General features: G+C 40.9%; 1 protein-coding gene across 3 annotated transcripts in view; it reads left to right on the forward strand.

Moving 5' to 3' along the window:
- The window catches only part of MGAT3 (beta-1,4-mannosyl-glycoprotein 4-beta-N-acetylglucosaminyltransferase), a 93894-nt gene extending 85433 nt beyond the window's left edge, over positions 1 to 8461 (forward strand). For all 3 annotated transcript variants that reach the window (XM_056523903.1, XM_056523901.1, XM_056523902.1), the window contains exon 2: positions 3152 to 8461. In XM_056523903.1, coding sequence (XP_056379878.1) covers positions 3153 to 4667 — 1515 coding nt within the window. In that variant the 5' untranslated portion in view covers position 3152 and the 3' untranslated portion in view covers positions 4668 to 8461. The remainder of the gene's footprint in view (positions 1 to 3151) is intronic.
- The last annotated feature ends 5461 nt before the right edge of the window (positions 8462 to 13922 follow it).

Genomic DNA, 13922 nt, shown 5'->3' on the forward strand with positions numbered 1-13922 from the left:
GCGAAAGATAACGGAGAACTTAATTATTGGATAGGAGTTATATGGGCATGCTGTCTCTGAAAACCGGGATAATGGGAGGTGCTCATGCCGAACAAAAGTACCGTAGTAATAATGAAAATATGGAGAACGATTACGGAGCACTCACAAAAGTACCGTAGTAATAATGAAAATATGGAGAACGATTACGGAGCACTCACCCGGTGTACATCCCAGGCTGGCAGGTAGATAGCGATGATCGTCTTCTCTTAGCGGGGAGGCGCTAGATGGTCCGGGGGGGGGGGGTTGATTAGACGCCGGCCAAGGTCTGTATCACATCACTTGGCGCTTCGCCAGGCCGTACGGCCTGACGAAGCGCCAAGTGGTGTGATACGGACCGTTGCCGGCATCTGAGCTCCCCCCCTGAACCATCTACCGCCTCCCCGCTAAGAGAAGACAATTGTCGCTATCTACCTGCCAGCCTGGGATATACACCGGGTGAGTGCTCCGTAATCGTTCTCCATATGTTCATTATTACTACGGTACTTTTGTTCGGCGTGAGCACCTCCCATTATCCCGGTTTTCAGAGACAGCATGCCCATATAACTCCTATCCAAGAATAAAGGACATCTGGAATTACACCAGTGCCGTTTTGTATTCTGTTTCTTGTTGGTTCAGTAAATAACTCTTAGGGTTTGTTTACATATGTCCCGCAAACTGGAATCACCCTGGAATGCTGGAAGCAGTGCACTCTGCATATCCTCCGATACTGTTATAAATGTATATTTTATTACTTTTTTACCGATTGGAAATTCACACTTTTATTCCCATATTGCCTATGTAGAAAGTACAGCAGGGTGTTGGGGCCAGATCTAGACACTGTGTCATGTGATACTAGCAATCTCCAGGATCACGGGACAACTTCTATACAGATATACTCAACTACCCAAGGGCAGTAAGGGGCCCTATGACGATAATAAGTAACCTAACCCCAGGTCCAGAGCCCGAGGTGTAAAAACCCCTATTTAGACAACCCCTAAAACATAACTTTTGAAAAAAAAAGTTTTCCAGAAAAGATATATCAAACTGATGTCAGAACGGAACAAGATGTCACAGTATAAATGAGACTGGCAATAAAGTGTTGTTTTAAGTAATATAGAGGCAACTGCAGTGCCATATATAACAGTTAAAGGGGTACTCCACTGGCCAGCGTTCAGAACATTTAGTTCCGAACGCTGTGTGTGCTCTGCGGGGGTTTGGCCACGCTCCCTCAATGCAAGTCTATGGGAGGGGGCATTGCCCCCCCTCCCATGGACTTGCATTGAGGAGGCGTGGTCGACTTCCGCAACGTGCACACAGCGTTCGGAACATTTACCCCTTTAAAGGAGTGATCACTCCGAGATACATTTACACATTTATACATCTTGTTATGTTCTGGCATCAGTTTTATATATCTTTTCTGGGCAGAAAACGTTTTAACACAAACCACATTAAATGTTGCGTTTTAGGGGTTGTCTAAATAGGGGTGTTTTACCCCAGGCTCCGGCCCTGGGGTTAGGTTATTATAACTTCTATAATGAGGTATGACCGCTTGTAAATCACACTATACAACTGTGCCATAGAACAACAGTAGTCACTACCTTAGTCTGCCATGACTGGAAGTGTATATGTTAAAGCTATATCAGGTATATGTCTCCTAGGCCCGCGATCTTATAGCAGTTTCCTCCCAGTTGCCAGAGGTAAAAAGCAGTCAAACAATGAAATATCTGTAGCGATAAATCACTCCAGCAAAGTCTAAGGGGGAGATTTATCCAAACCTGTCCAGAGGAAAAGTTGCTGAGTTGCCCATAGCAACCAATCAGATCTCTTCTTTCATTTTTGAAAAGGCCTGTGAAAAATGAAAGAAGTAATCTGATTGGTTGCTATGGGCAACTCAGCAACTTTTCCTCTGGACAGGTTTTGATAGATCTCCCTCTAAGTGTATCTTTGGCCAAGGAAAGCTGAAGTAAACGGGAGTTACTAAATACAGAAATTACATTGGTGTGATACAGACTTTAAAGGGCTACTCCACTGGAAAAAAAAAATTTCAATTAACTGGTGCCAGAAAGTTAAACTTATCTGCTGCTTTATGTTCCACAGGAAGTTTTTTTCCTTCTTAATTTATTTTCTGTCTGTCCAGAGTTCTCTCTTCTAAAACCTCTGTCCATTTTAGGAACTCTCCAGAGTAGTAGCAAATCCCCATAGAAAACCTATCCTGTTCTCGACAGTTCCTGTCATGGACAAAGGTGTCAGCAGAGAGCACTGAGGTCAGGCAGAAATTCAAAAAGAAAAGATCTTCCTGTGGATCATAACAGGAGCTGATAAGTACTGGAAGGATTAAGATTTTTTAATAGAAGTCATTTACAAATCTGTTTAACTTTCTGGCACCAGGTGATTTTAAAAAAAAAAGTTTTCCAACAGAGTACCCCTTTAATTCACACGGGCGTATTTGCGGCTGCGCTGACAAAGGCCCCTAAAGTGCTGCCCTCTTTGTGCCTGCTAATAGCGGCAATCCGCCGCTACCAGCAGACACTGCGATGTGCGAGTTGCCCTGCAGTGTACTCGCACACATCGCGGCCGCTCTTGTGTAGCTCAGGGAGCCGGGGGAGCGGCCGGGATGTGCGGATACACTGCGACAGTGTGTCTGCTGGTAGCGGCGGATTGCCGCTATTAGCAGGCACAAAGAGGGCAGCACTTTAGGGGCCCTGACAAATACGCCCGTGTGAATGCACCCTTAAGGGGTTAAATTAGAGCTGCATGCTAAGCCTTATCTGTGTTTATTGTTGCTATCCTACCTTATCTAGTCTTCTATGTACAATAGATCTGTGTTAACTTGGCCACCCCTTAATGGAGATGACTTTGCACTTTTTGTTTCAGTTTAAACAGCAAAGCTGCAGAATACAGAACGTGTCATCTGTCGTAGTGGCCAATGTGAAAACTGGAAAATGAATGTACACTTAAAAAACATATGTTGAAAATAAAAAACTGATGTAAATGTCATTTTGTGATTGTTCGTATTTAAGAAACTAAAGCCATTTCACCCAGAGCCTAGTAGTTTTTTTTAACAGTAACCATAAATTTTGCTGAAATTGGGTTGTAAAAATTCTTACGAATGTTGTTTCTGCTTCTTTAACAGGATGAAGATGAGGTGGCACAAGATGTTCTTGCTCCTTTGCATGGCTGGACTGTGTGTAATCTCAGTTCTCCACTTTCTGAAAGCCCTGTCTTATGTTTCATTGTCAAAGGACTTGGTCTCTCTTAGTCCTAATTTCATTTCTGGCTTCTTTTGGGAATCCCGGCCTTTGATATTTCAACACCTAGAAAGGACAGATGATGGTACCCAGGTTCTACGCACCCCTGGCTACTATCGACCTCCGGAGGCTGCTGTTCAGCAACCCAGGCCGCCACCTTCAGGACATGGTCCAGGCATTAGCACAGATGAATTGCACCTGAAGGAATTTGTTTTGCAGGAAGATACAGCAGAGTATTTTGTGAGAACTAAGTCTGGCGGTGTATGTTTTAAACCAGGAACAAAGTCACTAGACCGCCTGCCTTCTGAGAAGCCAGAACGGTCCTTGCCACGTAAAGTATCACCAATCATTTCTCGACAGCCACAGCAGCCAACACAGAAACGGAGGAAATGGGTGGAATGTGTTTGCTTACCTGGCTGGCATGGACCTAGTTGTGGGGTGCCAACAGTTGTTCAACACTCCAATCTCCCCACTAAGGATAGACTAACACCACGGCTGAAACCACGCCGTGTTATCAATGCCATCAATATAAATCATGAGTTTGATCTTTTGGAAGCACGATTTCGGGAACTGGAGGGGGCTGTAGATGTTTTCTTAATATGTGAATCAAACTTCACAGCATATGGTGAGGCACGTGCTCTCTTATTTCGCCAAATGCTTCTTAATGGAACTTTTGAGTACATTAAATCCAAAGTAGTCTATGTGTTCCTGGATCATTTCCCTGAAGGTGGGAAACAAGATGGTTGGATAGCAGATGACTATCTACGGACATTTTTGACTCGCAATGGGATTGGTCGTCTGCGCAACCTGCGAGATGATGACCTTTTCATTATAGATGATGCAGATGAGATCCCCAGTAGGGAGGGTGTGCTCTTTCTTAAGCTTTATGATGGGTGGACGGAGCCCATTGCTTTTCATATGCGCAAGTCACTCTATGGCTTCTTTTGGAAGCAGCCAGGGACCTTGGAGGTGATTTCTGGTTGCACTATTGGAATGCTTCGAACTGTATATGGCACAGACGGTATCCGCCTGCGCCGACGGGAGTATTACACTATGCCCAACTTCCGTCAGTATGAAAATAAAACTGGGCACATTTTAGTTCAGTGGTCTTTGGGGAGCCCTTTACACTTTGCTGGTTGGCACTGTTCCTGGTGCTTCCCTCCAGAAGGAATCCATTTTAAGCTCATCTCTGCACAAAATGGGGATTTTCCAAGATGGGGTGACTATGAAGACAAAAGAGACTTAAACTACATCAGATGGCTTATAAAGACTGGGGGATGGTTTGATGGAACCAAGCAAGAGTATCCTGCGGCCGACCCCCATGAGCACATGTATGCCCCTAAATATATCATGGAAAACCTCCAACGATTTGGATACTTAGTTAAAAACCCCTATAGCTGAGGTGAATGCTAAGGGAAGTAATGACGGAAATGGTACAAGTAACTTCAGCGCTTGAACTCTTTATTTACAGTTTGTTTTTGCTTGTTCATTTTCTCCCTTGTGGATCCACTGGAAATTAGATTTGCCACTAACCAAAGGGATTTGTGAAGAAAAACCCAATGTAACTATAGTTTGCTCGGTAGAATGGGTGATGCCCTCTTTGGGTTGTTGCTAAGGGAATTGGTTACTCAGGAGATTGATGGTGGCGAGGGTCTCCCACCAAGTGGTATTCGAAAGAAATACTTCATCCTATTCTACGTCAGTTCAACTGTTTATGCAACATTGCGTGTTTACATGTCTTTCCAATTATCTTTTTTTTTTCCGTAGGGAATAAGCAATGCTTTGCTCACCCCTGATCATGCTGCATATGTTACTTGAGTATGACTATGCACTTCCAGGTCCATATGCATGCCAACATGCTTCAAGGGGAAAAAAATGGGTTATAACCGATTAACCCTAAGTAGCATGTACGTGGAAATCCATCGTGATACTCTCCTGCCACATGATCACTTCTTTTGGATGGTGAAATGTGTTATATTGCTATAACTTCATTAGCATTAGTGCCAATTGTAGAGCCTGAAAGGATGGCATAAGGATGGTAAGGTAATGAAGGTATAATGCACTTTTTTTGGGGGGTGTGGTTCGTCTTTTTTTGCGTTTATAGTTAACTTGGCAATTTTGAGTTGCAAATAATAATTCTGCCAAATGTTTAACTGAGTGTATATTGTGCACAGAGCTTGGTCACCTTCTAATAGGCAGAGTTCATGTGGGATCATTGGGAAGAAAAAGATTAACTTTTTTTTCAGGTTGAGTTCTGCCTTCTATCAATTCTGCTCTTCATTTACCTAAGGTTTCTGGAGATCTAGAGTACTATTCTCTGATGACATCACAAGTTCAGCATGACATCACACTTGTGTTTGTTTAAGGGAACCTGTCTACTCTTTCATGCTGCTCAAACTACAAGTCATCAAGGTAGTTGCCAATGGCTTCTTCATGCCACACCAGCCATTGATAGGTCTCCCCCTGTACCCAAAAAGGGTAGGCTAGGTTAGGCAGGCTAAAACCACCGGGAGCCACACAGATGGCTTGTGGTTCAGGCAGCATGAAAGTGAGGACTGGTTCCCTTAAAAAAAACTAACCGAAATGTTTTTTTCATGTAAACCTCATCATGAAGAGCCTGAACAGATGATCCTAATAAATGTGATAGCAGTCAGAATAAGCACACCAAGCACTACTGAAATGTGTCTCTAAAGGCTTGGCACTTTCTCAGAAATAAATATGAACTAATGGAAGCCTTTTAGGTAGAGTATCCATAGGGATGAAATAAAGAGAATATATTATATATTATACCCAAATAAAGGGATTTTTTTTTATTTGCACGGTTTGGGTTAGTAAAAGGGATTTACCGTAATAATTTGCTCATATTGGAGTGTTGGGCTCATAGATTTTTGGTTCACCAGTTGTGAATCCATTGCTGCACTGTAGAAGCCACAACACAGAGAAGACCTGATTCACTCTTAATCCAAAAGTGCTTTGTACGAGGCTCCCCATTTTCGGTGTTGTCATGATATGTGGTGTGGGCATTATTGATGGTGTAATTGACTACTATGTACACTACTAAGTGGATATATCATATAGTAAAGGATATAACCATCTAGCTTGGCATTAAGGGTTTCATCTTGCCTTTTCTTCTTATCTACCTCCCTGGTTCCGTTTTGCGTTATATGTATTGAAAATTCGGTTTTCAAAACTTTTTGAATCCATTTATTAAATATGTAGATTCCTGTATTATACATTCCTGTGTTCATCAGCAAGATGTCAGTGGCATTTATGATCACTTCAACGTCAGACAGGTCTTCTCAGATTACTCTACCTGACTGGGTTGTAGACCAAAGGTGTCCATACACATAAGAGCAGTGATAGCCAATCCAACAATTTCGTCAGGACCGGTTGACAATCTTGGTCTTGGTTTGGTGGGTGGGGGCTAACTTTTCCCAATGATGTCTGGGTAATGGGATTGGGCAAGTTAACTTTCAACACCAGAGTCTGGCTCCATTGAGCTTGAACCAAGCATGCATGTGTATGAGGAGGACCGGTGGAATAGCTGTTGAGCATTTAGCCAATAGCTAATGTATGGCCAACTTTAGACACTAGTCATACAATAAACGGTGTATAGAATTTGCAGGCTACTGCTCTGGTTAGGAGAGGAACTGTGTCCAAGAAACCATCCATCTCAATATCATCCGATGAGAATTTATTAGCTGTTAGGGCATCCTGTCTCAGTCCAATCAGATTTATAATTTCTAGTACCGTTTAGGAGATGAAAGATGAACTATGGTACTTGACTAGGACACTTCTACATTTTTGCTTTTCTTCACTACAATGTTCATAGTTTTTCCGTGTTTAAAGAGAACATTTCACCACTTGCATGCTGTCCGAACAATGAATCATCAGGCCCCGAACAATGAGTCATTTCAGCCCTCCAGCCTTAATTGATAGATTTCTCCCTCTTTGGGTATAGGGAGAGATCTGTCACTCAAGGCTGGCAGGGCAGGCAGAAACCACTGGGGAGCACCCTGATGACTTGTTCAGGCAGCATGAAGACAGGTGATGACAAGTCCCCTTTAAACCTAACTGGCCAATTATATGTGTAAATGTATAGTCTCACATCCTAAATGGCACCAGTGGTGCACAGCATTTTTCGGTAATTTTTGGCAGAACGGCTTTTACACATTGAGAACCAGTGTTTCACTAATACAAACTGTGCAGCCAAAAAGCATGCTACGCTGCTGGTGTCACTTGACATGTGAGAATACACCCAATTCTTAACAGAGCACTTTCTTTAGTGAAACTATTTCTATACACCACCATATGTGATCATAAACGTGATGGGCATTTTTTCGCCCTATGATCAAAAAAACTGACACACATTCATGAGACCACACAAATATTTTTCTATCAACCATTTCATGTTACCATTAAAATTTATTATGTTGAAGATAACTGAAAACTTAAACTGTGACCACTGTGAGTATACGTACACCACTATGGGTATATAGCTCCATATATGAGACCAGTGCGATGCTGCAGTTAGTGCATAGGTACATGCTGTCTAGTTGCAGTGCCTGTGCCCCCTCTAATATAAATGCCTGCACTTCATTGAGTTTCATGTAAGGGGTATCTGCTACAGAAATGGTGACATGTCTATCATTGGTCCACGTCTGGTATTGCAGTACAGCTGTAATACCAGGCAAGGCCATGGACAGATATGGCACTGTTTTTTGAAAGACTGTTCTGATCCCGAACAAACCCTTTAATATTATTTTGAGAATAAATGTCATTGTTGCTCATACCAAACAGAGTCTGGTTTTATTTATCTGGTGGACTCCATTGTCATTGGTTTTGTCAGGCTATGTTGGTGTCCATCGTGTGATGTATCTGGCACACCAACAGATTTTGTTATGAGAATATAACTAAACACTGCCCTAGATTGACAAAAACTGTCTACTTGTTAGTGCAAACTTAGACAGTCTTCAAATTCGTCAGACTAATACATCTCCCTGAATAATAAATCTGGCTTATCTGAGGACTGTCTAGTCTAAGTTAAATCCAACTTGTTGGCTGACTTAAAACTAAAGCTTGTGCCAACATTTTACTAAATTTGGCCATGCCTCTTTTGTTGAACCAGTGTCTAAAACTGATAATAAATGTGGTGTAAGATTATATATATATATATATATATATATATATATATATATAAAACAATGGCGCAGCACTCCAAAGATAAGTGAAAAAAATGTTGGGTTTATTGGCTCACATCACAGCAACGTTTCCGTCCTATGATAGGACGGAAACGTTGCTGTGATATGAGCCAATAAACCTAACGTTCTTTTCACTTATCTTTGGATTGCTGTACCATTGTTTGTTTATATTGTAGGGACTTTGATCGGTTCCGGGATGCTGGCACCATGCATTTAATCTGATGAGCAGTGCGGCAATATTTTTTTGGGGATATATATATATATATATATATATATATATATATATATATATATATATATATATTATAAAAAATTGCGCCAGAATTTTGTCAATCTGGGCCACTGCATTTAGTTTGATTTCAATCTGCAATAGGGGATGTTAGCTGAGAATTGTGGCTCTTGGGGTATCTTCACATTAGTAAAATTCATCGGCATATTTTTTTAAATTATTATTATTAATAAAAAATTAATAATATATTCAAATTTTTTTCTTTTTTAAAGGGTTACTCCGCTCCCCAGTGTCTGAAACTCAATGTTCCGAATGCTGGGTGCAGGCTTTTGTGTGAAATCACGTCCCACCCCCTCAATGCAAGTCTATGGGAGGGGTCGTGACGGCTGTCGCGCCCCCTTCCCATAGACTTTCATTGAGGGGGCGGGCGTGAACACGGAAGCACCCAGCGTTCGGAATATTGAGTTCTGGACACTGGGGAGCGGAGTAACCCATTAAAAAAGAAAAAAAATTAAATATATTATTATTTTTTATTAATAATAATTTTAAAAAATATGCGCATTGGCTTCCGTAATCGGCAAAAAAATTGCAGCTGCATCTTTACAACATTTTATATAGTCATATGGAACAGTGCTTTGTACCAAAATTTGAAGTCTATTGTATAGACCAGTGTTTTTTCAACCAGTGAGCCTCCAACTGTTGCAAAACTTCAACTCCCAGCATGCCCAGACAGCCCTTGGCTGTCCGGGCATGCTGAGAGTTGTAGTTTTGCAATAGGTGGAGGCTCACTGGTAGGAAAACATTGATATAGACATGAAGTATGGCCTGTCCATTTTTGGAACCAATAATAAAAAAATTTTTTTAAAAAACACACAGGAGAACCACCAAATGCATTGAATGAAAGCCTTTTTAACTGCACGTTAACAATAACACAATTGGACTTTGCTACTGTCGTGTCTGGATAAAGTCTGCAGCATCTCTTCTCTTGCATCCCATCACTAACCCTACCAGCTATGTGTCATTCTTGTCATAGGGACGTTGTGAAGATCCAAATCACTCTCCGCATCAATTGCTTGAAGGGCATTAGTATGTACAGTACAGATCAAAAGTTTGCACACACTTTTCAGAGTTTTCTTTATTTTCATGACAATTAAATTTGTAGATTTACATTGAAGGCATCAAAACTATGAATGAACACATGTGGAATTATAGACATAACAAAAAAGTGTGAAACAACTGAAAATATGTCATATTCTAAGTTCTTCAAAGTAGCCACCTTTTGCTTTGATTACTGCTTTGCACACTATTGGCATTCTCTTTTTGAGATTCAAGAGGTAGTCACCTGAAATGGTTTTCACTTCACAGGTATGCTGGTGTGGAGGAGATGGTGTGATGGTGTGTGGGGGGGGGGGGGGGGCTTTGCTGGTGACACTGTTGGGGATTTATTCAAAATTGAAGGCATACTGAACCAGCATGGCTACCACAGCATCTTGCAGTGGCATGCTATTACATCCGGTTTGCGTTTAGTTGGACCATCATTTATTTTTCAACAGGACAATGACCCCAAACACCTCCAGGCCGTGTAAGGATTATTTGGCCAAGAAGGAGAGTGATGGGGTGCTGCGCCAGATGACCAGGCCTCCACAGTCACCGGACCTGAACCCAATCGAGATGGTTTGGGGTGAGCTGGACCACAGAGTGAAGGTAAAAAGGGCCAACAAGTGCTAAGCATCTCTGGGAACTCCTTCAAGACTGTTGGAAGACCATTTCAGGTGACTACATCTCATCAAGAGAATGCCAAGAGTGTGCAAAGCAGTAATCAAAGCAAAAGGTGGCTAGAACCTAGAATGACATATTTTCACACTTTTTTGTTATGTATATAATTCCACATGTGTTAATTCATAGTTTTGATGCCTTCAGTGTGAATCTACAATTTTCATAGTCATGAAAATAATGAAAACTCTTAATGAGAAGGTGTGTCCAAACTTTTGGTTTGTGCTGTAGGTGTTGATGTAGTTTGTGATTTGGATATTGTATTGTCATTGGTGACTCTGGAGAAGAGAAGCTGCAGGTCTGTTTTGTGCAATTCTGGATATTTCTAGAATAAGGTAAAAATAGTTCTTGTTGCGGACAACAAACCCTTGCAAGATGTCTTCCTCCATACATTCGATTGATCAGATTTGGGTCCCTATAGAAACTTTAACACCCATTGTATTGTCTTGGGGGATGCTGGAGAAGAGAAGCTGCAGGTCTGTTTCTGCAATTCTTGATATTTCTAGAATAAGGTAAAAATTGTTCTTGCTGCGGACAACAAACCCTTATGAGATATCTTCCTCCGTACATTAGATTGATCAGATTTGGATCCCTATAGAAACTCTAACCCTCATCTCCTGATTTTCAAGCTGGCCGCATGACAATATTATGCATCGTTATGAACGGGCCCTGTATCATTTTACAGGAAGGGAATCCAGTTACTATAGAGAGAAAGGCTGCCGTTTCCGCATGGCTTATCCCTCACATATCATTTTTCATTTTAACTCTCAATTAGATGAATGCAATGTGAAGATGCCAACAGTTCGAGAGAACTATCATGGCAAATCCCTTCATTTGTACAAGAAGAGATCTTTTGTAGGGCTTCGGAGGCTCGCCAAATATGTGAGTCTGCAAGCTTGAACTTAAGGACGTATAAAGTACAACATTTTTTGGCAGAGGTGAAACTGGTGTAAAAATCCTTTCTCCAAATAATGAGGGTAGCCAGAGGTCAGGTGTATACTGCGTGGCCATACCCGTGAATATCCACTTTTTGGGCTTTTGTTCCCATCTGATCCTTTAGTCTTGATAAATCCTGGCAAATCTTCTATAGAAACTAGTCTGTATGGTTGGTTGTGCTGAGAAAAACTAGTGTCAGTGCCTAGTTTACAGTAAATAGGCCAAAGAAATTGGTCACACAGTCGAAATCCTTCTTCAACTGGAGATTCTAGACTCCAGGACAGTTTTCTTGCAACATATCGAGCTTTATATGTGGATCCATCCTATTCTAGCTATAAACATAGGGCTTGGAGACATTTAAAATATTCCAGAAAACTGATAATTTCATGAGCAGAAAGTTGATTTTGGATTTATATGCTTCCCCCCCCCCCCCCCCCCCCCTCACTTCTTACCCACTTTAACCTGTTGGCTGGGTTCATTCTATCTTGGAGATGGTCCTGTCCCTGCCAATGTCCTTTTGTATTCTTAAAGGATTTCCTTATTTTGTGCATTACTTTAGAACTGCATTATATGTACCTGAAGTATGAATTATACTCAAAATTCTGTCTATTCAGTTAGACATCTAACCAAAATATTAGACATTAGAAGATCGCTTGGATGGAGTCCTGGACAACCAGTGATTTCGAGAATAAAAGAGCTGTACAGAGTATTCAAACCTCTTTTTGGCTCCGCTCCATTGGCTACTATGGGTCATGCCAATGAAGCTTAAAGAGATTCACCAGCAACAGAAAAAAACTAGTGCATTTTGTCAAAAAGTATAATAAAACAACTTAATAATATAATGTTATTGGCCATGGTGCAAAGTTCTTCCATATCAGCTCTGCTCGTTTCCTTGTAAGCTGAAAAGTCACATCACAAGCTCTGAAAGCAGTCTGCTCCATACCCCCTTCCCTCCAGTCAGCACAGGACAAGACCAGTGGTGTGAAGAGGAGAGTTGATATTACTGCTCATTAGATTTGAATCCTTATCAAAAGGCTTCTCTTCACATTACTAGTCTTGTCCTGTGCTGACAAGAGGGGAGGGGAAAGGGGGACAGAGCACACTGCTTTCAGAGCCTGTGATGTCACTGCTTAAAGGGAGAGAGCACAGCTGATATGAAGGATGTCGGCACTATGGCTAATAACATTATATTAGTAAGTTTCTTTACTATACTTTTTGATACCATGCACAGGTTGATAAGCACACTAAAAGCCCCTAATTCTAGAGATTAGTGATAGTCTGAGATCAGACACTATAACAGAGCTTTTTGCAGACTTGCATTTAGAGTGTAATTCTGTAGAACCACTTCAAACATTCCGGAGTCCAAAATGTTACTGATTTTATATGTCTGCCACGTGTCACCTGTGTTTTATGTCACAGGACATGTTTAATCAGGTGGCATTTAAGAGGTTATTCTGTTCTTGATGGACCATCCTGAGGATAAGCCATCAACATGAGATCGGTGGGGAATGGTACTTTGCTGTAATACCACAAATAGCCACTGCTAAAATAATGGAGCTGTTCCAAATAAAATCTGCTACCCTTCAAACAGTGGATCTGCCCCTCCACAGATCTAATATTAAAAGTATATCCTAAAGAGAGGCTATCAATTAAAAAAAAAAACAATAGCCCCTTTAGTGTCATAGGAATAGCCTACACCATAGATAACATAAAAGGCGAGCGTGTCCGAAATCAAAGAGTAAATATTTATGATTTGCATGTGATGTAATAGGCAAGAGGTGTGTAAATAATATGTATATGTATATTTATGTAAGTGTATATACAATGTGTATATATGTGTGAATATATATATTTTTTAATTTCTCAATGATATACAGGCAAATGATAAAAACATTGCTTTATGTAAATAAAGATGTTGGAGGACTAGTTCATGTATGTTTTGTATTTGTGAGGTGACTACTTGGTTTTATTCTTCAATTGTTTTCCATGGGGTGTGTTTTATATATGTGAGGGGTAAAAAAAAAACTGTGAAGCTCATTATCTGATATTAAAGGGGTACTCCGGTGGAAAACAAATTATTTAAAATCAACTGGTGCCACTAAATTAAACAGATTTGTAATTTACTGTTTGTACTTCTAAGTTACTTCTATTTAAAAATCTTAATCCTTCCAGTACTTATCAGCTGCTGTATGCTACAAAGCAAGTTGTATTTCTTTCTCGAGTTCTTTTCAGTCTGACCACAGTGCTGACACCTCTGTCCATGTCAGGAACTGTCCAGAGCAGGAGAGGTTTGCTATGGGGATTTGCTTCTCCTCTGGACAGTTCCAGACATGGACAAAGGTGTCAGCAGAGAGCACTGTGGTCAGACAAAAAATAATTCCATAAAGAAATATAACTTCCTGTAGGGCATATAGCAGCTGATAAGTATTGGAAGGATTAATATTTTTAAATAGAAGTAACTTACGAATATGTTTAACTTTATGACACCAGTTGATATTTTTTTTACATTTGTTTTCC

The sequence above is a fragment of the Hyla sarda genome, chromosome 6 (genome assembly GCF_029499605.1).
Source record: "Hyla sarda isolate aHylSar1 chromosome 6, aHylSar1.hap1, whole genome shotgun sequence".
NCBI lineage: Eukaryota > Metazoa > Chordata > Amphibia > Anura > Hylidae > Hyla > Hyla sarda.